The following is a 23,785-nucleotide window of genomic DNA, read 5'->3' as shown; positions in this document are numbered from 1 at the left end:
CCTTCATGAAGGCTTTTGCTGAACACCTAACTTAAAACTGCAATATCATTTGACAGTCCTCATCTCCTGCCCTTGCCTTATTTTTTCTCTGTATCACTTACCATCATCTAACACAGTATATATTTCAATTACTCATCTACTGTCTTTCTCTACTAGTGAAATGTAAGTTTGTGTCTATGTTCTTCACTGGTCTGTCTCCAACATCTAGTACATTACAAGACTCAATAAATATTTTATAAATAAATACATATAAAATATTCATGACTTTATTATTTGCTGGAATAGAGATGAGGAAATGATTTACTAGGTGACATATCCAGATAATATTCCACTGAACCTGGTCTTTCAGTACTTCAAGAGATACCAAGTACAAATGGTCCATATCTTACATTGCTACATAATAACTGTAGATGTTTATACTTACTTTTATTGTTATCTTTCCACCTTTCGAATCCTCTCTTAAATTGATTAAAGACTTTAGGAAACTGGTTTTCTTTCTACTGCAACTTCTACTATCCAAATTCAATTATCATACAATATAAAAGCATTCAATGCATTTGTCAGACATTTTCAGTTTTAACCATTTATTCCCATGCTGTATGGTGGAACCTTACCATCACAAAGAATAGGTTCTTTAACTACATAAATGTCAATATTCTACTCAGTGTGCAACCTTCTACCTTTCAAACTATTCCATGTTTTCATTTCCACAATATCTGTTCTTCAAGCTCATTTACAAAGTAGAGACTCTGATTTTTCCATTTTTCTTCCTGGTCAACAGGCCTGATATGTCCCCTCTTCTTCCCTATTTAGCCTGGCTCCAAGGTGAATCACTTGGACTTGCGGTTGCTCTCATGAGCAACCACGGCTCCCCTTGTCACCACATCCAACTCTACAATCAAGGTAACAGAGTTCATTCTACACTATAATGCCTTATTAGCTAAGAAATTTTAGCTAAAAAAACCTCAAAACCATGTAAAATTTACTTATAAATCTAATTTATAGTTCCTAATTTCAGTTAGGTTCTCAATTCTGCTAATTAAGCCCTTTTAAAAGTTGAGTAAGTTAGGCATGGTGGTTCATGCCTGTGATACCAGCATTCAGGAGACTGAGGCAGGAGGATCACAAGCTTGAGGCCAGCCAGGGCTACAAAGGAGAACCTATCACCACACACACACACACACACACACACACACACACACACACACACTTATTATATACAATGTTCCTGGTGCTCTTCCAGACCCCAATAAATATTAACTCATTTAATTTTCACAGTAGCCCTCTAAATTAGATACTAGTATTATTGGCTCCGTTTTATAGATTAGAAAATTAAGGCACAGAAAAGTGAAGTGACTTGACAAGGTCACACTACTAGTAAGTAGTGAAGCTTCTATCTCCAAAGCCTGGAGTCAGACTAGAGAGCTCGCACTTTTGACTTTTATTCATCTTACAGGTGAAGAAACAATGAGGTAGAGTTTCATCAATTTGCCCAAGAATTACAACTTCCATTACCCAAACATCAAGAAGAACTTGAATTTGAATGCAGAGTCTGATTTCAGAGCTTATAAACTGACCCACTAGCTTATACTATCTCCTCATATGAAAGCCCTCTAAAAAAAATAATGCCCAACAAGTTTTGGAGTTCCTTCACTTCCTGTGCCATTCCCAGAAAATTTGTTAGGCCCATACCCATCTCTACTTTCCTCCCAGTCTCAGAGTTGATCTGTCTCTCTTAGTGTTCAATCATTTACTCTGAATTTTTTTCCACGTCTTCCCTTTTTTTTTTTTTTGGCAGTAGTGGGGTTTGAAGTCAGGGCCTATACCTTGAGCCACTCCACCACCCTTTTTTGTAATGGGTTTTTTCAAGATAGGGTCTCATGAACTGTTTGCCTGGGCTGGCTTCAAACTGTGATCCTCCTGATCTCTGCCTCCTGAACAGCTAGGATTACATGTGAGCCACCAGTGCCCAGCTTCATGTCTTTCCTTTACCTTAAACCTCTCTATCTTTACTTGCTCTTATAAGCATGCCCAAGTTTCTTCCATTCCAAAAGACTTCAGCCTCCAAAAATTCACTTGGTAAGGCCATTTTTGGCTTTTTTTTTTCTTGGTTTTTTATGTGTTTAGAAACAGGATATCACTATGTAGCTCAGGCTGGCTCCAAACTAACTACATAGACCATGATGGACTTGAACTCACTCTCCTTATGCCTCTGCCTACCAAGTGCTGGGATTACAGGCATGTGCCAACACACCACACTTAGTAAGGCCATTCTTTTTTTTTTTCATTTTTCTTTTATTATTCATATGTGCATACAAGGCTTGGTTCATTTCTCCCCCCTGCCCCCACCCCCTCCCTTACCACCCACTCCGCCCCCTCCCTCTCCCCCACCTCAATACCCAGCAGAAACTATTTTGCCCTTATTTCTAATTTTGTTGTAGAGAGAGTAGAAGCAATAATAGGAAGGAACAAGGGTTTTTGCTGGTTGAGATAAGGATAGCTATACAGGGCATTGACTCACATTGATTTCCTGTGTGTGTGTGTTACCTTCTAGGTTAATTATTTTTGATCTAAACTTTTCTCTAGTACCTGTTCCCCTTTTCCTATTGGCCTCAGTTGCTTTAAGGTATCTGCTTTAGTTTCTCTGCGTTAAGGGCAACAAATGCTAGCTAGTTTTTTAGGTGTCTTACCTATCCTCACCCCTCCCTTGTGTGCTCTCGCTTTTATCATGTGCTCATAGTCCAATCCCCTTGTTGTGTTTGCCCTTGATCTAATGTCCACATATGAGGGAGAACATATGATTTTTGGTCTTTTGGGCCAGGCTAACCTCACTCAGAATGATGTTCTCCAATTCCATCCATTTACCAGCGAATGATAACATTTCGTTCTTCTTCATGGCTGCATAAAATTCCATTGTGTATAGATACCACATTTTCTTAATCCATTCGTCAGTGCTGGGGCATCTTGGCTGTTTCTATAACTTGGCTATTGTGAATAGTGCCACAATAAACATGGATGTGCAGGTGCCTCTGGAGTAACAGTCTTTTGGGTATATCCCCAAGAGTGGTATTGCTGGAGTAAGGCCATTCTTTATAGCTTCCTTCACACTCTAACACTTTCTGCACAGTGAAGTTCTTAAAAAGAGCAAAACTCACTTTCTGTTACCATACTACTCTCTTACTCTTCATTCCTTCTTCTTTTAAACTCTGTAACCCCATTGGGATCCTTCAATCTACATTCTAATGATTCTTCTCCCATTTGTGTCTCCTTTTTGCATTTTTCAACTCTGGAGTCTCCCCCAGGATTTGAACCTAAGACAGGTTTAAAAGATCCTGATTTAAAAAAATTGCTTTCTCACTTTGTATGCCTTTCTTGGGCCTAGAAGACCCAAATTTAAGAGATTCAGCTGACAGTAATCCCATCAGTGTTCATGGCTTTGTCCCTCCTTTTCGAAGATCCACTTGTCTGTTTCCCCATTCCTTCTAACATGTGACCCAATGGAAGCTGGCTAATCCTATATTTATATCATTGATCTACAGGTTAGCATGTGACATTTTTTGTTTTGTTATGTTTTTGCTGCCCTGGGGTATAAACTCAGGACCTCACACTTGCTAGGCAGGCACTCTTACACTTTGGGCCACTGTGCCAGCATGTGACTTTTAACAAGACAAGAATCATGGAAACCTAATCAAATAGTTTCCTAGGTAGACAGAAAAAAATAAGACCAGCGTACAAGCCATGACTCTTTAAATACGTTAAGGTATTCCAATTAAAACTAAGAACACATGGTCTGTGAAAAAATTTCTACTCCATTTTAGAACGAGAAAAACAATATTAGATGTCATGTAGATGCTGAAACATTGGAATTTACAACACATTTTAGAAGATTTATGGAAACTGGTCCTGGATTTTACAAGATGTCGGGCCAGTGAAGTCACAGACTGAAATAAATAATGTTTTTTCCCTGTAAAATTCATATGTCAAAACCAAATCCCCAATGTGATGGTATTAGAAGGTGGGGCTTTGGGAGGTGATTAGGTCATGAAGAGAGGGGGCACCTTCCTGAATAAGATTAGTGTCCTTACAAACAATCCCAGGGAGCTCTCCTGCCCCTTCCACCATGTGAGATTACATTGATGAGACAGCCATCCATGAACTGGGAAGGAGGCCCTTAACAGACCTAGAATTTCCAGGCACATAGATCTGAAACTTCCCAGCCTCCAGAACTGTGGAAAATGTCTATTCTTTAGGCTACTGAGACTATGACATTTATTGCAGCAGTCCAAATAGAATAGAACACAGATTTATCAGGAAGATGTTATAACCAATCCTATTCTCGCTAACAGACATGATATTTCATGATAACTCTGTGATTACCCTAGGCTGATTTAAGGTTTTATTAAACATTTAAGTGACATATTAGAGAGCTAGTTTAGCTATGAAGTTTTCCTAACTATTAAAATGCCACTAGTCATTTAAATGAAAAAAATATAAATTCGTTGCAATACCTTGGTCATGTAGATACAAAATCGGCTTGCATCTCATTATTCCACTCTTACCAAGGTGCAAGGAAAAGTGAAGATGGATTAGATTGGAAGCTTAAAAATGGCCTTACTGTCTACAACATGGACCAGTGTGGCAAGACTTAGGACTGTTTTCTATGTACAGAGCACACCAACATCTATAGAGCAAAAGTGCTAGGCATGGTTTGACAAGTTACTTTAAAGTGATTTAAAATAGGTCATTGATTGAAAAAAGGAAATGTCAATATAATAAATGAACTTCATGAGGTGAAGAAAGTAAATTTTTAATAGCAAACTCCCCACAATATTATTATATAGAAAATATGGCATATTTACTGATTTAGACAGCTTCTTGAGGCAAAACTAAGTTCAAAATAAAAATCTCACCTTTATCCTGAATATATATATATATAATTTTTTTTCTATATAGAGAGGTAACAAGTTTCAGTATAAAATAAGCCAGGACCTGCAAAAAATAAAATTAGGGCTAGAGTAGAAACAAATTTCACTTGCAGCAAAAAGGTAGAAATCTACAACCTACTTGGGTAGACCATTTAAATAAAATTGGCATCTTCCAATTACTTATAAATAGCTAGGTATTTTGAATAACACCACTTGTTAACTGCAGCAAAAACTGAACATCTTATGCAATACATAAAATATATACCCAAAATGCTCAGTTTATATTCAACAGTATGTTTGATGTCAATGTTTATTCACTTTCTCACATGTTATCTCATTACTTTTTTTCACTAAATTCATTCACTCATTAAATACCTACTGAGGTTTTCTAAGACAGGACTCATTATACCAAAGATTCAAGTCATATCCCCTTTCTCACACATATATTTATAATAGTTAGGGCCCAACAGGAAGAATACTTCCTGTCTTTCATGATTGGTGGAGGCCTCTGGGAACATATTGTCTGTGGAAGTCTGTGTGCTGACTGGCAGCCCATAGCTGCACCTGTGAAACAAAACATACGGAACTCTCTCTTCTGCTGCAGTGTTCAAAAAAGTTTTAAACAAAAAACAGCATGGGGAACTAGGCTCACACCTGTAATCCCAGGTACTTGGGGGGCTGAGATCAGGAGGAGTATGGTTTGTGGCCAGCCCAGGTAAAAAGTTAATGACACCATCTCAGCAAACAAGCTGGGTATGGAGGTTTCAGGCCTGTGGTCCCAGCAACGAGGGGAAGCAAGGGAAGAGGACCACAGCCCAAGACGGTCTCTGGGCAAAAAAATGTAAGACCTTATCTGAAAAAACCTAAAGCAAAAAGGGCTGGAGGCATGGCTCAAATGGGAGTGGTAGAGCACCTGCCTAGGCAAGTGTGAGGAAAAAAAAGAAAAGCATATTCTTCCATTTATCTAAAAGCAAATACCTATAAAAAGGCCTATATAATTTCAAAATGTGAGCAACCATATTGGGCTTCAGAACAAATTTTTCTGGGCATTTTGTGAGTTTTGTTGTTGTTGCTTGTTTTTAAGTCAATTGCTATGATTAGTATGCAAAAGCTGTACATATTTATTGTTTTTAAAGAGTGACAGAATACAGAAAGATGAAGATGGGAAGAAAGGCTTTTGCAAAAAGAGATAATAGCATCAACACAGAAGTAAAAGTTGACAGCTCTGAGCAAAGGGAGATTTTATGAATCCTGGGGACCTATGGAAGACAGCAATGGCAGATAGTAGGATTTTGGATGCAGGCTGCAGAAGGTCTGGAATGTTCGGGCATAGAGAGTACAGACTTTATGGGATGCTCCCAAAGGAATAACATAATTACAACACTGCTTTGGGGAGATTAATCTGATCAAGATGTTAGGGGAGGGGAAGGATAGTCTGGAGATGGGAGGAATCAAATGATACAGGAGAAAGGTTGCTCAGTAGAATTACATATTGTTGAAGAAATAGTCTTTTGGAAATAGGGAATCCCCACCAGGTGTTATGCATTGACCAAATTTATTTATATGGCAGGATCTCAAATCCACACAAAATCCCTACAATGTGAGGATAATTCACTTTGCCAATGAGAAGCTGAAGTCTGATGAGGTCACATGACCTCCCTGGAGTCACACAGGTAACTTGTGGAGGAGCCATGCTTGTCTAATCCAAATAGTCACACCTCCTGCTTTACCAGGCTTCCTTCTAATGAAGAATCAGTCAACTTAAAGACATCAAGCATAACATTTGTGTGAATGTTTATCTTCTACAAACTTGCTTCTCAAAGTTATTGAGTCCCAGTGCTTCATGGTTTGGTGGCATGGGGTGGTTGGAAAGTTGCCAATCATTGGAAAAGATACATTGCCTGCAAAGAGGGATTGTCCTTCTGAACCAAAATGGCCAGGTAAGTAGTATGCACAGGGGACAACCTGTGTCTCTGAGGGACTGGCAAGAGTTCCATGCAGCCTGGTCCTTATGGTCTCTCTTGTGAATCCACCTTTGTACTGCACATTTATCCCCAGACCCCTTCTCTTTTCCAACAATTTTTTTGAACATGCTGCTTAGAACTTCTGTGGGAGGACAGAAATCCAAATCAGGGATTTGAGCAAACAGTTCCATTTCCCTTCATTATTATATTCTCCTGCTTCCTAAAAGGGGTCCAAAGTAACACAGGGAGTAAAGACTGGGTCCCTAAGTGCAAATACAGTAGAATGGTCCATAGAGTATCTGTTCATGAGGAGCCCTTTGTTTGGTGTGTAAAATCAACTCTGTTTAATGGTGCTAATTTTAAAGTCTCATCAGCATTTTAATTAATGTACTGGCTGTTAATAATTCAGTTTAATACTCTATAATTAGTGAATTACAGACCCCTTTAAGAACTCCTTCAAATGAGAATCCTACAGAATAAAATCCTTCCTCATTATCCTTTGCAGAAGTCGTGCACGGCATGAATTACTTTCATCTCTCACACCTTCCCACTCAAGCTCCTACCACCTCTTGAAGAAAGCACTCTAGTCATAAATCACAACAAGAACCTAGATAGTGGTCCCCTGGTCATTCATCAACTTTAGCACTCACCATCTCCCCCCACCTGCCAGGAGGGCTCTGTCCAGGGCGATCGGCTGTGCATAAATAGAGCTGCCTACATGCAACTTTGGACTTATGTGTTAAAGCTCTTATTTTATCCAACGTAATCTTGGTGGCAGTACCCAAACAGACACATACAGATAAATTTACAAGACAGCTTTGCTCCTTTCTCATAATTCATCCAGCCACACAAGACTGTAAGAACAGTAACAACAAAGGATATTTGTAATTTCTACTGTGCATGTCGCCATAGTAAGTAGCTTTCAAGAATAGATTTAAAAGTTGCAATGCAGATATCAGCAAATCAACATGTGTAATTTGTTTCAGAATTTGCCACTGTTTCATAGTTAATACACAGGATTTGAAATTAGGATACCTGGGTTTACATCCTGGCTCTAACACTTGTAGCTACATGACCTTGGGTGAACTGTTTACTCTCCAAGCATCCTCATCTATAAAATGGGGTTAATATTACCACCTACCTCATTGAGTTCTGAGGATTAAATGAGCCAACACACATCAATGCTTAAAACTGTGCTTAGCATATGTTAAGAAACCAATGAATGTTTGCTATGAGTACATACCCTCATTATTGCCATGTTTAGTAACAGCTGAAACTATCATAGTTCTATCAGACCAGGGTCAAGATGAATTAAACATTAAACAAATTTTAATACAAATAGGGTAATACCCACTAAACTAAAACTTAAAATAACACTGATATTCACTTACCTATATTCATCATTACAGAGCAGAGAGAGAGAGAGAACCAAAGAGAGAGAAAGGAGAAAGTCACAATAATGAAAGTTTAATCAGTGAGTGAAATTCACTGATGATTAAATAGTTAAACTCAAAGTTAAATGAAAATATGTAAAATATTTTGGAAAATACAAAGTGGTATATTAGAATAGGATATTGTTAATTCTATTTGAAAATGTTTTACATTTAAATGTTATGTTATTTATACTTCCAACTGCCTTCTTGAAAAATCTACACCTATCATCCCAAGACACTGCTACAAACAGCAGAATAAACAAGGTCATTTGGGTTCCATCCCCAGTAGAATTGCCTGACACTGCTGTGAGTCACAATTGGAACAAGAGAACAGAATGTGAAGGAGAAATGGACACCCGAATGCTAGTTGGTGTCCTGGCACAGACAGCAAGAGATGCAGAAGTGGAAGTTGTGAGAACCTCATGAATTAGACATCAGGTTGGCTGGACTGCCTTGTAGGAAGCAAAGGGACAGTCAATAAGGCAGTTCCATAGCCAGCCAGCAGTATGCTCGATTGGAAATGGAGGGAGAGTTCAAGATAACAAGGATTTGTGCCAAGAAAAATGAGAGCCGTAGACAAGTTCTGGTAAATGATTAAGGCCCAATAGCACTCAGGTAACGGGGTGGTGCGACCAGCTAAATAGGACCTTGCTCTGCTCACTAAGCAGGGAAGTTATGAAAAAGTATTATGCTCCCAATTGGCAATAAAAAACAGGGTATCACTAAGAAATGGTACAGAAAGCAAACTGAAAATACCTGGGCAGAGTTAAATTATATTAAGTTGGAGTCGGGGCATCATCACCAAGTCTGTAAATTATCTCTGCAGCTAGTGTCTCAGATTATGGCAGAGCAGTTTCAATCCTAAATGAGTAATTAAGGAGGAAGACAGAGTTAGGCCTCACATTACAGTCTTCAGAAGAGAAACTACCAACCTCCCAGTGGTAAACTAGAATCAAGAATAGACCTGGGGCTGATGGAATGGCTCAACTAATAGAGTGCCTGCCTAGAAAGTCTGAGGCCCCGAGTTCAAATCCCAGTACCATAAAAAATTAAAGAGCATACCTGGAGTGGGTTAGAGGTGTAGCCCAAGTGGTAAGAGTGCCTGCCTAGCAAGCACGAGGCCCTGAGGCCCTGAGTTCAAACCCCAGTGCTGAAAAAAAAAAAAAAGAGCAGACCTGGAGTACAGGCCAGGCTATAGACAGCAATCAAAAGTGAATCACTGTGCACAAAGATTAGCATATTATGTAGAAGTAAGCTGTGAGAAACAAACAAGAAAGGAAGAGAGGCAGGGAAGGGAAAATATCAACTGCTATTACTTCATGTGCTCATGTAGCTTGAAATAAAAAGAACATATTATATTTTAATTATAAATTGCATGCATGTAAAGGTGAATGAATACTCCAAAACCACTCATTTACAGGGAAGTTCCTTCAAAATAGTCCATTCATCATATGTAGTCCTTATCCACAAACTCACTTGGAATGTTTAAGGAAGCTGCAGCATTTTTCAAACTCAATCTTAAGAAATCCAAAATTGTGTGGCACTGCCTCAGAGGCTCCTGGATTGTGTGAGTGGCAGGAGAGTTGGGGAGAGGGAGATAAAATAGGAAGGGCTGTTGACCCTCCTCTATTTCTTCAATCATAAAAGTGCTGCTTTCATCTGTCTTATCTAACAGGGCTTCATGTAAGGCTTCATTTGTACTGATGAAGTAGGAAAAGCAAGGGCATTGCTGGGTTTGAACCTTGGCACTGATCTTTACTGGCTCTGTGCCTTGGGAAAATTTCCTAATCTGAATCTTAGTTTCCTCTTTTAAAATGGGTAGAACAGTATTTATAAGACTGTTGGAAGAAGTAGGGTAAAGTATGCACAAGCACACTTTAATCCCCACAGCAGGCATTAGTTAAATGTCAGTTCCTTTTTGGAAAGATATAAGGATGGCTATATATATATATACATGTATGTATATGTATATATTATAGATATAAAAATGTATATGTAATATTATATATTGTATATAACAGACAGAACTGTCTATACAGTATATACCAGTCATACAAACTGTAGTATGAATAACTTGTAATTATTCAAAAGAGATACATTGACAAAGAATTTGGGAGTCAGCAGCTCAGTCCGCACTTTTGGGCTGTGACTGCTCTAAAAGTTGTTAGTACAAACCCTCAGCAATTATCTACTTGCTGTTCCTTCTGTATATTTTTCAGCAGATATCATCAATAGTTTTAATTAGCTGTCTAGAGATATTTTTCAAAGAACTGAAACAGTTCACATGAGCATCCAACCTAAAGAGCAATTCAAACAAATGGACTCACCAACTGAGATTAAACAGAACTGTTCTCACAACACCCTCCTGTACCACTGAAGAAAAGCACAGAGATGCAGTAGCCTGATCAAACCCATACAGTTATCAACTAGCAGAATTCCCAGCAGGCTGTCGCAGCTACTGAAAGCTTCCCAGGCTGATGGCTCATGTGGCATATGACATGGACAACACTGGCAGGGAAGAGCTAATGGAGAGTCCCTAGGAACACTACCCCCAATTTAATGTTCTAAGGGTCACAGAAACCTATGGCAACAAACACTAACTGCAAAATACAAACTGAAATGCCTACAGAAAATTTTACCATCTTAATTCTACCAATAATCAACTGTGTGATGTTGGGCAAATTACCCAACTAAAGCTCATGTTTGAAATAGGTGCAAATGTTTAGAACAGGTGCTAATCCTGCCTTAACACCTTGTAATGAATGATATCTCTTCTGAATATTCTTGCCAGAAATCATAACCTCAGTCTAATCAATTGAGAGACATTTTACACAATAAGTGACCAGTATTATTTAAAAGTGCCAAGGTCATGAAAAACTGAGAATGACTAAGATTGGCAAACACATAGAAACTAAATGCCATGTGGGATCCTGGATTTGGTCCTGGACCAGGAAAATGACTAGTGCAAAATGGGTGAAATTTGAATTATATCTTTAGCTAAATTGATAGAAATGTACAAATGTTTATTCACTTGTTTGTTTATTGAAGTGCTAGGGATTGAACCCAGGGCCTCACACACGCTAGGCAAGGGCTCGAGCACTGAGTTACATTTCCAGCCCTGATTTTTTGGTTTTGATAATTCTGTTACAGCTATGCAAGACAAAGCTTGGCAAAGGGTATAATGAATTCCTGGGCTTAACTGTGCAACTTTATAAATCTGAAATTATTTTAAAATAAAAATAGTTTTTAATTTTAAAAGTCTTATACTAAAAACAAAATACAAGATCAGAAAATTAATACAGTATCTTTTTTTATAAACATGATTCTTTCATCAAACGGCTGTACTTAGCAATCACTAACAGCAGAAGTAGTATGTGAACATTGGTCAAACCTAGGCTAAGAATGGCTGATAGCAAAGCATGTTGTTCAACTGCATTATAATGTGGACATTCTATACTTAACTGAATGATAATAAATGTTCTTCCTAAATATTCCTGCAAAAGTCTACTAACCAACAATATTTCACTCTTCATCCAGTATAATCATGAATTAGCCCTTAGGAAGCATGAATGCTGTGTTTGATCAATGATGACAGGCTTAAATTTACTTAATACCATCAGCATTTAAACATATACACATCAGACTTTCATTTCTCTGACTGACTACTCTTATCTCGTCAGATTTCAACAGTTTTCTGTCAAATGACACCTGACAAAATAAACCATTTTCATGTGAATTGGAGACATCCCACAATGAGTATGGTGGGGTGTTCTGCTCTCTCCGCCACCACAACCCAGGGCCTCTCACATGCTATGCAAGTGTTCTACCACTGGGCTACACCCCTAGCCCCTTTCTCCCTATTTTGAACTTAAGTCTACATCTAACCTTGAGGAGCAAAAACCTGCATTTGGGATAAGTAATGATTGCCAGTGCCAATCCTCCTACCCACGATATTGCTTTTTTAAAAAAATCCTCAAACATTAAAACAGCTTAGGACTCACAGTACACTAATCAGTCACATTTCTAAACAACAAAGCACTGACATGGCTCATCCATTTCTTCCACCTCAAGGGGCAAGTGACAACCAAAACCAGTAAAGCATAACTTACCTATTTCTTGGTTGTGATAAAATCATCCATATAATAAATATACATTTCTTTCTATTATTTGTTTTCTACAAAGGTTATGAGATATCATAAAAATGTCCAATGCATCTGGCTTAAGAATCCAGTTCTTCCTTCACATATTTCTGCATCTGTTCACAAAATCCCTTTGACTTCAAAGGAAGCTTTTCAAGAGAAAAGAAGATACAGGAAAAGTGGCCATAAATTTTTAGTAGTCCTTTTCTAAGGCCATTTTAATAATGGCAATATAGGACAAGTATCCCTCTCAGAAACCTAAATACCACAAACAGTATCAATGACTACAGATTTGTATGGAGATTTATGCTTTCAATTTTTTTCTGGTTATAAAAGTGATGTACCTTCAATTTAAAACATGTGAAAAATAATGTTTAAAAAACTTAAATTACTTTCAGTCTTTTTTCTATCTATACTTATATATAAATATAATACTGTAATCATACTATGAATATAATTTTCAAAATCTTTTTTGGAGATACTAATATGTCCTGCAAATTCTACATCTTGAAACAATCTAGATTAACAGTAGATTAAGTTTAAGCAGAATCCTATTCAAAAATGCTGCTGAAACAATACTCAAGGTTTAAGAAATTTTTCTTTAGCATTTATAATTATTTAGTGTCCTAACATTCCCTGGGCAATCATTAGTGGGCTCTAGGTTGGTTTCTTCTTTCTTTCTTTCTCTAGTCTCATGACATCAACTCTTTAGTTTGGAAAGAAAGGACGTTTGTGTCTGAGGCTTAGTGATTTTGATAGCATATACTTTAATATGCTATGCTACAAATAATCAATTCTGGCTCTGAAGAATCCAACCCACAAATAAAAGAGTATTTGATGATCTAAGTTGGAGTCAATTCTTACTAATATTGTTTCCTACAATTTTAAATACCATTTGGACAGTTGTCTGTTGTCCAAGAGCTTTCTGGTGTATTATGTCCTTTATTCTTATTAGAATCTTGTGAGGCTTACATTTATGAAGAAATCAGAAATTCAGAAAATTAAATAATTTACAGGATGATTCGAAAAATAAGTTGAACTTAAATCTTGGCTTTCATTTACTCTTACTGGCTACTTTGCTTTCATAATCATGGAACCACAGATTTTCCAAAACTTGAAAGTTCATTAATGTGTCAAACTCATCCTCCACTCGATTTGCTAAAGAAAATAAATCCAGAGAGATTGTGACTTGTTGTGTAACACAATTAGCAGGTGGCAGAAAAAGCCCTGGACCCCTTTCATAACTTCCAGTCTAGTGCTCTTCGTAACACCAGTTACAATACGACAACCTCATGTCACACGTATGCATCAATGGCAACGAATATGCAAAGTGTCAGTTAATTATCTAACAGTCATGGAATTTCAAATTTTCCTCTGGTTCTCAGAATACATTTCCGTAGATCACTCCTGTCAAAGTGCTTCCTTCTGAGATTGCACTTGGAAGACTTAGTGAACGTCTGAATGAGTGAAAGCATAAAAGCATAACACCCGGCCCCTTTTGCAGGAGGGCTGAAGGCTGCATCATACTCTCGCAGGCCAGTAATGGTAACGGCAGTGCTGTCGGGCGAAGGACAGCCCTACGATTTTGGCAGCTTGCTGTCCTTTCACACAACCTGCAAGATACCGGATGCCTAAGAGTCAAAGAGGAGGCACCAGACTGGAAGGGGCATCGCCAGTTGCTCAAGTACCACACTGCCAGCTAGGAAGGACGGTGGCACCCACATAAACCGCCCGATTCTAATGAGACACCCCCCTAATTTCTCTGCTAGACCCCTGGCTTGCCCTTAGGGAAAGGAGGGTAAAACAGTACGGGACCATGTGTAGAAGGGTAGTCCCAAAGACACGTACTCGGTCTCTGGTTATGACACACACGAGTTGGCTTCCCTTGTTGCCCAGCAACAGTGGAGGAGCCTGGCTCACCGCGAGACAGACGGCTGCCACGTCAACCAGCGCGCTCCTTTCACCTGGGAAACCTTACGTCATCACGCATCTTTGTAACGTCATCACGCTCCGAGTAGGCGGGCAGGAGTAAGCGAGTAGACCTTACTAGAAAAACTGCTCGGCACTCTCGCAAGGAAGGAAGGAGAGGGGAATAAATGGAGGGAGAGGGAGGGGATCAGGAGCTCCCCGGATGGGAGGCCGACGGGAGAAGGGCTGGCTTCGGTTACCTGGGGAACGGGAGCAGCTTCAGGTCCTTTGTGAAGTGCCCGGATGAAGCTACAGCACCCACGCACCTTCCGCGCTGATTGCAGCGCCATCTTGAGAAGGGCAGAGCCGTCCTTTCCTGCATGACGTATTCTCGGAGAGCCAGTCTCATCCCCGCCGCGCCGTTTGCTGGCTGCGCATGCGCGTACCCTTGGGCTGGACTACTGGTCGCTTCTAGGAGTCGGGCTTTGCCGAGCAGGTGGGGACTGGAAGGAGGTGCGGTTAGGTTTCTGTTTTCCTTGTTTTGTTGATGCGGGCCGCCTTCGCGGGGAACCCCCTTGGGGTACCAGTTGTAGCGCTTTAGACCATCCAGGGGCAGCTTTTTAGAAGTTTTTGGGAATGGAGAACAGAAGTAACTTATTTTTAGTGGTAGGGATTTGAACTCAGGCCCTCGCTGCATGCTAGGTAGGTAGGGTATGAGACACGCCCCCAGACTTTCCGTTAATTTTTAGATAGGGTTTCCGTTTTTGCCCTGGAACCGCCACCATGCCCAGCTTGTTGTTTTTGAGATGGGGTCTCTAACTTCTTTTCCAGTCACCACCTCTGGAGTAGCCGGGATTACAGACATGAGCCACTGCGCCATGGCAATAGAGGCTTTTTGAGACCTGTGTGGCCTATTCAACTGTCTGCAAACTTTACCTAGTACAGTGCCATTCGGAGGAACTGAAGATACAAAGATGTAGCTCAATGGTAGCATACTTGCCCAGCATGCAAGAGGCCTGGGATATAATGTCCAGCATGGCAGAACAAAAATCAGTGAATAAATAAATAAAACCAGTCAAGAACATTAAAAAAGAAGAAGGTTACAGCCTAATTGGCAGCAGATTAAAATACGATGCGTACCGTTGAGTTATAGAAACAAGTACCGATTTGAAGAGGACGGTGGTTAGAACTGTGTGTCTTCACCCTGGGCCAGGAAGAACGTGATGGCACTTGGTGGAAATAATTGATTTATGTTAAATTATGAGAAGCATTAATACGATTCTCCTTTTGTGCACCTATGTAGTTAAACATATAACTGGAGTAGATTGGTCACAGTGCCTTTGTGTGTGCACATATTAGCTGTTGCCAAGGAGAGACAGGAGATAAGTTGTGCAAGAGATGCCTATGCTATTAAGGAACTGAAACCTTCAGGGTAAAACAAAACCATACAATAAAAATAATGTTGGTGAAAATAGAAGAAAGCAGGGATGGAATTACAGGTATAAAGGAGGGAAGGTAAGGAAATTAGTTTCATTCTTCAACAAAACGGATCGGTTTGGTTTTGGTTTTCTCTGTTAAATGTGAGGTGCTGGTATTACTTCCAAACGCGATGTCCATTAGAAGATATCAGTTTAGAGCTCAGGCGAGAGGTTTGAACTTCAAGCATGGTAGTGGAACTCAGGGAAACCTTTTGCACCACCAGACAGGGTTTGTGGAATAAAAGTGGTCAGATGATGGGAATAAGGTAGCCAAGCAATACGAGAGAATATGGTATTCCTGAAGCCAGGGGAAGTAATATCCATTGTAAAGTTAGGTTTTATAAAGGCCCTAAATGTTCAGTACTCACAGAGGGTGAAGAATTATAATATAGTTTTTGTAGATATATTATTAATTAGGTTATATGGCCCTAGGAATTAGCAGGATTAGCCTCTGACAGTCTCAGCCATCCAGATTGCAAGATAAAACCTACAATGAAACTGATGCACCCACAAAGGGGTCCCTACTTCATTTCCTCAAACAGTACTTCTCTGTCTTCTGCCAAGGCTCATATGACTGGCAATGTTTTAATGAAAGATACTTCCAAGATACATTCTCACTTAAGAAGGTTGATCACAACACAAAATCTTTTCACTCCTTACCGTGATTTTTAAAATTATTTCCAAACTTTAGGACATTAGTAGAAATAAGTCATGTTTTTTTCACACCATGGTGATGACCTAGTGACTTGAGTGCTACTCTGCTGGGTTGTTTCTTGGACCACAAGTTTTTATAATTCTTACCATTTTCCCTAGCACCTCGTAGTGTCTTGCACAGAGTAGGCAATGTTTTACATCTTAATTTGATTTAAAAAATTACACAACGTATGGTCAAAGATTGACATGCTTTTAGTCAGAAGAAATAACAGCAAAGAAGACTAGAAGACCAGGACCTGTGAAAAATGAAGTGGCTTTATCGCATTTTGCATTTTTCACAGTCATATCCTTGTATTGGGAGGAAATAACCAAAAGCCACCATCTTCTACTCATCTTCTAAGAGAGGCAGTATGTGGGTATTTAGCATATTTAAATCAAGGTTTTTCATAATAGTAACCATAAATCTTCAGAAAAAGATTATATGTTAATGATGTATCATTAAAGAAAATCTATAATACATTTTTGAAATGTTTCTATACAAAATGGTTGGTAGTTTAAAGTTTATATTATACAGTGGTAAATTTAGTTCTATAGAAAATTCACCAATGAAGTAGCCTCATTCTCCATCTGTGTTGTTTAAATGACAGACCACTGTGTTTAATAATGGCATTTTACCTCTGCTATCATCTGAAGAACTTTAGTAAAATGAGATCTAAATATTATATTAAAAGCGACCTTTAAATATATTTGAGATTAAAAAAAATCTTCCCTAATCCTAAACTTATAGCATTCACTATGTGTGTTTACATGTGTTCATGCTTACAATTCTTATGGCTTGTTTAAAATTTGATATCTCATCAGCACTCTTATTTTATAGTAAGTTCTGGTAATTTATCTCTCTTCTTAACATTCCCTGCAAATCCTCTCTTGCTAGAAACAACAGATTAAAACCAGACTGGCAGCTGAAGAATGGTTTCTATTGCAACCACGTGTGTCAGAAAAGGGGCTTAGGTTTCCTTGTCCAAGAACATCAAGGGAAGCCTCCACCTCTGCAGACACACCTCTATTCCTCAGTAATGGAGAGTTTATACCTAGTTAGATTTCAACAGATAAGGGAGGAGTTTAATCCACTCAGCTCTAGGGGCATAATGAGCTCTCAAGTCTCAAAGTATCCAATTTTGTTTCTCTAATTTAATTCCAAGTGTCAGGTTGGTATTAGATGCTGATCAAGGTAATGGAGAGTTGCCCTGCACATTTATTCACTTAAAGAAGAATTTTGAAAAGCTAGATGGCAATTGTATTCAAAACTTACTTGAAGCACAGTCTATTCAGTCTATCCCCCACCCAGACCTTTTATGTATATTGCTTATATTTTTCTAATATAGAGGAGGAGATTCCATAAGAGAAGTGAACATTTCATAAATATGTGGGTACAGCTACAGTTCTCCAGCCATGGCATCTTATGCTGGAAGAGTTATAAGGACACACAGTGAGGAATTATCAGTGGGATCTTGTCCTCATGTGAGGTGGTATCAAAAGTCATTAATATATTTGGGAAATTGTGTTAATACCTGGTGATATTTTTCAGCTTTGGCTTAATTCTAGTTCTACCACTCATTTTATGGCTGATAAAACTGGTCCACAGATAATTAGTACCTTGTCCCAAACCATACAACAAATAGGAGCAGTAGTACAAAATGCCTCAATCTCCATATGAGTGCTGTATTTTAAGTGATAACTCTATAAAGGAGAAGCTGAGACTTGGGCTGGTCCAAGTGGGGAGAGGTTTCACATGGAGCTGCTTGCTTGTGTCAAGCTTTAAGGTCAAAACAAATAAATACCTGGCTTTTACGAAGCTGATGCTGTCCTCTCCATCCCCAACATTAAAAGATGCTGTCTTCTAGTCATTTTTGGGAGAGTGAAAGTTATCTTAGCATGAGAACAGTTATCAGAAGGCTTATCTTGTATTTTGGAGGCTGTTCAGCAGTTCTAAGGGAAGCATCACTGTCTCTAGAAGATGCCATCCAGCAAAAGCAAGGGAGAAAGTAAGTTATAGTAAAAAGGAGATTTTTCTCAGAGTACCTTTTCCTTAGAATTAAAGGAGTAGACCATAGTTTTCATGTTAACAGATTCAGCTTCTTGGCCTAAGGACTCTTGATTCTTCCTCCACAGAAATAAAGGCATTGTGATTGTGGTTAGCAGGAGGTGGGAGGTAGATCAGACCAAGTGAGTCATTTGGATACACTGGTCCTTAGAAAGCTGACTCAGGTCTTTAGCACAGCACCAGGAGAAGAACTGAGCATATAGAAATGTCACAGATTCACAGACACCTACTAATATTTCATGTTTTCTCCATACACTTATTGAAACTATCATTGCAACATTAGTGAGCAGTCTTTAAAGAAGATAGAGAATTGCTCCCTTAGATCTACAATGGAAAAATTGGGGGAGAGACCATTTCAGTGTTCCACATCCCCACTGTTGCTCTGTAGTCTTGGGACACACATTCCATGGAGGAAGCAGAACTTTAAAATTAGCAAAGTTAAACTTTTGAAAGAGTATTTTACTTTGTTGTCTGTCTTTGCATGGTGTCTCTTTTTTCCAGATGGTATGGCCTTAAAGATAAGATCTGTATGCTCTCCTCACAATTCTATTTTTAAATCATCCTTAGCTTCCAGATACTCATAACTGGGGTGAGCAAGCTTTGCACTTCCAAGTTTAGGTTTTACAAAGAAAATCTTAGCAAGGTCTCCAAAAACTTTCCTGGAGTGGCTTTTGTATAGGCTCTTTCCTGTTGCTTATAATTAAACTACATTAGATTCCTTCCCAGTCCTACCTGTCTGTTGTGATTCTAGAGTCCTACTTTGACTCCTGAAAGTCATACCTAATGATTGATCTCGGTCTTCTAAAAAGAAGATCAAAAGATATTTTGACAAACTATTAATCTCACTGTCTTAGTGAAATTCTATTTCAGCCTCAGAGTCCCTTGGACTTCCCAAAACTCAATGATAACTACAATCAGCTATGTTTTCTTCACTTTTTTCCTTAATAAGTAGAGCTGAGCATGGACTTGGAGAAAATCTGCAAGCTAAACTCGCCCCATTACTGAGTTTGCTAATTCAACCTTCATGTACTTTTTCTGTACTGGTAAAGTGAGTCAAATAGGAGGGTGAGGTGACATACATTGTGACTCTTATGGCTGTAGACATGGGTTTCTGATGTGTTCCAAATTAGAGTAATTTAGGAATACAACATAGGTATGATAGTCAAGATTCACAAGATGGGGTATACCTGCTATCCCCATGTCCTTAGAAGACTCTCAAAATGTGCCTCAAGATTGCTCCAAGCAGTGATGCTCAAACAAAATTGCCCTACTTGTCATCCTCACATGGCAGATTTAGGTTTAGAAAAGACAGAGAATATGAAACCTTTCAGGTAACTGTGAACATGAACTGGCTTCATTCTCTGGTGGCAGACATTTTTGTTTGCTTTGAGATAGGGTTTCGCAGTGTGGCCCAGGCTGATCTCAAATTCATGATCCTCCTGCCTCAGCCTCCTGAATACTGAGATTTCAGGCATGAACCACCATGTTTGGTACTGGACTTGTCTTCATCCTCTCTAGCTGCTTTAGGTATAAATTCCCTTAGTTCCAACTGTTTCACTTTCTATTTGTTTGTTCATTTGTTTTGTCAGAAATGTACTTACTGTTTTATAATTGGCAATCACAATGACTTGTAAGATGCTGCTAGCTAAGAGAGAGTTCTTGGCGTAAGCTACCTGACAAGCCTTTAGAAGAGTGGAGTCACTGTCTACCCATAGGTTGGCAGGTGTGAGAAAGAAGTATATGCAGGGGCAGAAAGGATAAATACCGTCTCTCTTCTTTCACCCTCTATGCTTTTGATATTTGCTGAACCTCAGGGCGAAGGAACATGATTTATCTGGCATGTAAATGCCAGTGCCTCCCCCAAGACAGAAGCAAAGAACAAGATGAAAATGTTAGATGGTGGATCTGTAAGGTCTAACAGAAATCCTCAGTAAGTACTATCCACTTGCAGAACTGGAAATGTTACTATAAAAATGTGGAAAAATACAAATCTAACCTTCTGGAAGTTAAGACCTTCATCATCTCATACTTAGCAGAGTACATGGCACATCGGAGAGGAGTTCAATAAATATTGGCAGGTTGATGGATTAAATAAACAAATGAGCACATGTGAGGGGAGGAGGGCCTTGTGCAGGGGTACATTTTAACTATATACAATATGGGGAGTTTGGGGGGAAAGGAATTTTTTTTAGCCTAATATAAACCCTGAGAGCACTTTTAAATTCTCTGGTATATGCTTGCTTTCTTGTGGTTTGTTCTTTGCATTAAAAATCAGAGTGCATAAAATATTCTGATTACTCAAGGGCTATTACTTAGCTTCCAACTGATGTTTTATATAGAAATCTAAATTACTACTCTTCTTCCATTTTGTTTCCCTTTTTGTTTGGTCAAATCCCTGTGGATGGGAATAGCATTCCTGTGGTGGGTAAAATAATTTCTGTGGAAATTATTGAAAACACAGTTTCTGTAAACACTATGTGAAGATTTGATTTATTTCTGGATTTAGTCCTTGTATTTGCATCATCTTCCTACTTATTGTGAAGTTCTCTTCTGGCTCACATCTCTTTCAAGGATCTGTCCTTATCAGCCATGCATGCAAGAGGGTGAAAGTCCCTCAGGAGGGTTGAAGCAGTGGGAAGAAACAGAGACTGTTATAGGAAGTACTGGGCATGCTGAAAAGAAACCTGGACTTGATTCTCAGTCCTAATGAAGTGACCTTCAAGAGGCCTTTACTTCTATGCCTGTTTTGTTACCTGCAGAAATGGAAGTTGTTGAACCTGATGGCACTCAAGGTTCATTTCAGCCCTTGACTAAATGAGCTTAGGCTTATATGGGTTCTGTGTTTGTAACCCAAAAATCCCCCAGTACTTTGGAAATAGACCTACAGGCTGGCAGGCTAAAACTGTCCTCCCATTTTTTGATAGATGGCTCCACTGGGACCTGAGTGATTCTCTAATTATTATATTGTGAACCTGCAGAAGACCCAGAAACTGTGTCTTGGGTAGTCTTGTGCTGAAGGAATGGAACCAAATTGTGACTAACTTGAGAGTGATGCTAGTGAGAATATCATTAGATAATAGATTGAGAACAAATGTGGAACACCAAGTCTTTTCACATTATCACACACATCTTCTGAGATGGAGGATGGATCTGTTTGGGAGCTGGTGTCTGAGAAGGGCCTGGAGGCACAGTACGACCTGGAAGAGGTGGGAGAAACATTTGACTCTAAAGGTGGTCAGACAAAGGTGTTAATAGTTGTATTCATTTGTGCAGAGATGATTTCATGCCTGCTTGCTGCACTCCCATAAAAATAAAGGTCAAAAAGTAATTTTTCTGTCACCATAAATGCAGCATGATACTTCTCACATGTTATTACAGGTATCGCTGTCATTCCCTACTTTCCACTCTCTCTTCCTGCTTTCCACTCTTTCTCCATCCTTCCCCCCCTGACTTCCCTTCTTCTTAAACTTACTGAACATGTAATATTTTTTTGTTGGCAGTACTGGGGTTTGAACTCAATGCTTTGTGCTTATCAGGCAGGTGCTATACTACTTGAGCCATGCCTCCAGCCCTTTTTGCTGTAGGTAATTTTTCAAATAGGATCTCAAGTTTATGCCTGGGCCAGTCTGGACCATGATTCTCCTATTTACACTTCCTGTGTGCCTGAGATGACAAATGCATACCACCACACCCAGCTTTTATTGGTTGAGATGGGGTCCCTTGAACTTTTTGCCTTGGCTGGCCTTGCAACTGTCTTCTCAGTCTCTGCCTCCTGAGATTTGGGGATTATAGACATGAGCCATGAGTAGCTGGAAATACAGGCATGAGCCATGTCACCCAGCTTGACCCCCTACTGTTAACATGGTCCTGTCTCAGATACTGAGGCTGCTGGAGAATTGAGACATGGATGCCACCATGGAGAATCTGAGTATTGCAGGGGAGATTTTGTAAACTTACTAAAATACAACAGGATAGGTGGTGCCATTCTAAAGTACAGACACGGTAGTGTAAACTCAAGTGCCCCAGTTTTTTAAGTATTTATAAATGGGTGGCTCAGAGTGAGTTCACGTGTCACTGACAAAGAATGCACTTCTTGAGGCCTGCTATGGATGTAATTTATCCCCCAAGGTTCATTCATTGGGAAATGGTGTGGAATCTTGAAGGGGTGAAGCCTATTAAGGAATTTCCTTAGGTCAGTGGGGTCATTGCCTCCAGAAGAGATTGTGAGACCCCAGCCTCCCTGTATTTCTGTTGGGTGGTGTGATCTCTGCCTCTCACAGGCATCCCTACCATCTATCATGAGGTTCTCACCAATTCCAAGCTGGTGCCAACATTGTGCCCTTGAATCTCTTGGACTGTGATCTCAATAATCCTTTTCTTTATAAAGTTACCTGCCTTGGGTATTTCATTGTCGTAATGAAAAACAGACACTTCTGGTAGATAACATAAAAGCTTTCATACTGGCTCTGGCTAAAGCATCACTTCTGTTGTTGCTGCTACCTATTGCCCCGGAAGAACAAGGCCTAGGGCACCAAGGCTACAGGACATGGAACTGTGGTTTCTCTTCAAAGAATATCCTTTTAGAGCTCACTTTATCTCTTTTGTCCTAGAACTGCTTGGGAATCAAAGAGGAAAGAAAAGAAGGAGGGTTCCAGTTCTGGCCTTTCCACACTCAGAATATCCCACTGCTATCTTGTTGCCTCTCCTTCTGTTTAAAATAATAAGGAGAGCTCTGTCCTTAGAATCCTCATAGATGAAATAGCAGGAGAAGGTGAAGTGGGGTAGAGGAGGGAGATAGATTCTAGGAACACAATCACTGATTCTTGAGGGATTGGTGTTCTGTATTTACTCAGCTGGCAAATACTTTCTGGGTGTCTATCATGCCAGGGACCAAACTAAGCACACAAAGCTAGACAAGATGGTATCCTCACTCTTCAGGTCCTCAGCTTAGTGGGAGAGACTGCAAACAGCAAGTGGAATTTCAAGAGAAACATCTTCATGTCACGAAGACCTTTTGTTTTTCTTAAAGCACACTTTATGGGCAGTCCTAATCTCACCATTTACTATTTATATGACCCTGGATATGTTTCTTAAGGATTCTGGGCCCTGGTTTCCTCATGTAAAAATGGGGCCAAAGGTTAATAAGTTCCTCTAGGTCTCTTACATCTCTAAGATGAGTA

General features: G+C 39.4%; 1 protein-coding gene across 5 annotated transcripts in view; it reads right to left on the bottom strand.

Annotated features, from left to right (window-relative positions):
* The window catches only part of Wars2 (tryptophanyl tRNA synthetase 2, mitochondrial), a 300,714-nt gene that overhangs the window by 85,127 nt on the left and 191,802 nt on the right, over positions 1-23,785 (bottom strand). For 2 of the 5 annotated variants that reach the window (XM_020176929.2, XM_074050650.1), the window contains exon 1: positions 14,630-14,797. The exons of 2 other annotated variants lie outside the window; for them this stretch is intronic. In XM_020176929.2, coding sequence (XP_020032518.2) covers positions 14,630-14,719 — 90 coding nt within the window. In that variant the 5' untranslated portion in view covers positions 14,720-14,797. Of the gene's footprint in view, positions 1-14,629; positions 14,798-23,785 lie in introns of those variants that run through there. One more of the 5 variants, XM_074050649.1, reaches the window with a different exon arrangement.

The sequence above is a fragment of the Castor canadensis genome, chromosome 12, assembly GCF_047511655.1.
Source record: "Castor canadensis chromosome 12, mCasCan1.hap1v2, whole genome shotgun sequence".
Classification (NCBI taxonomy): domain Eukaryota; kingdom Metazoa; phylum Chordata; class Mammalia; order Rodentia; family Castoridae; genus Castor; species Castor canadensis.
Note: the sequence above shows the minus strand (reverse complement) of the source record. Positions and strands in the feature narration are given on the sequence as shown.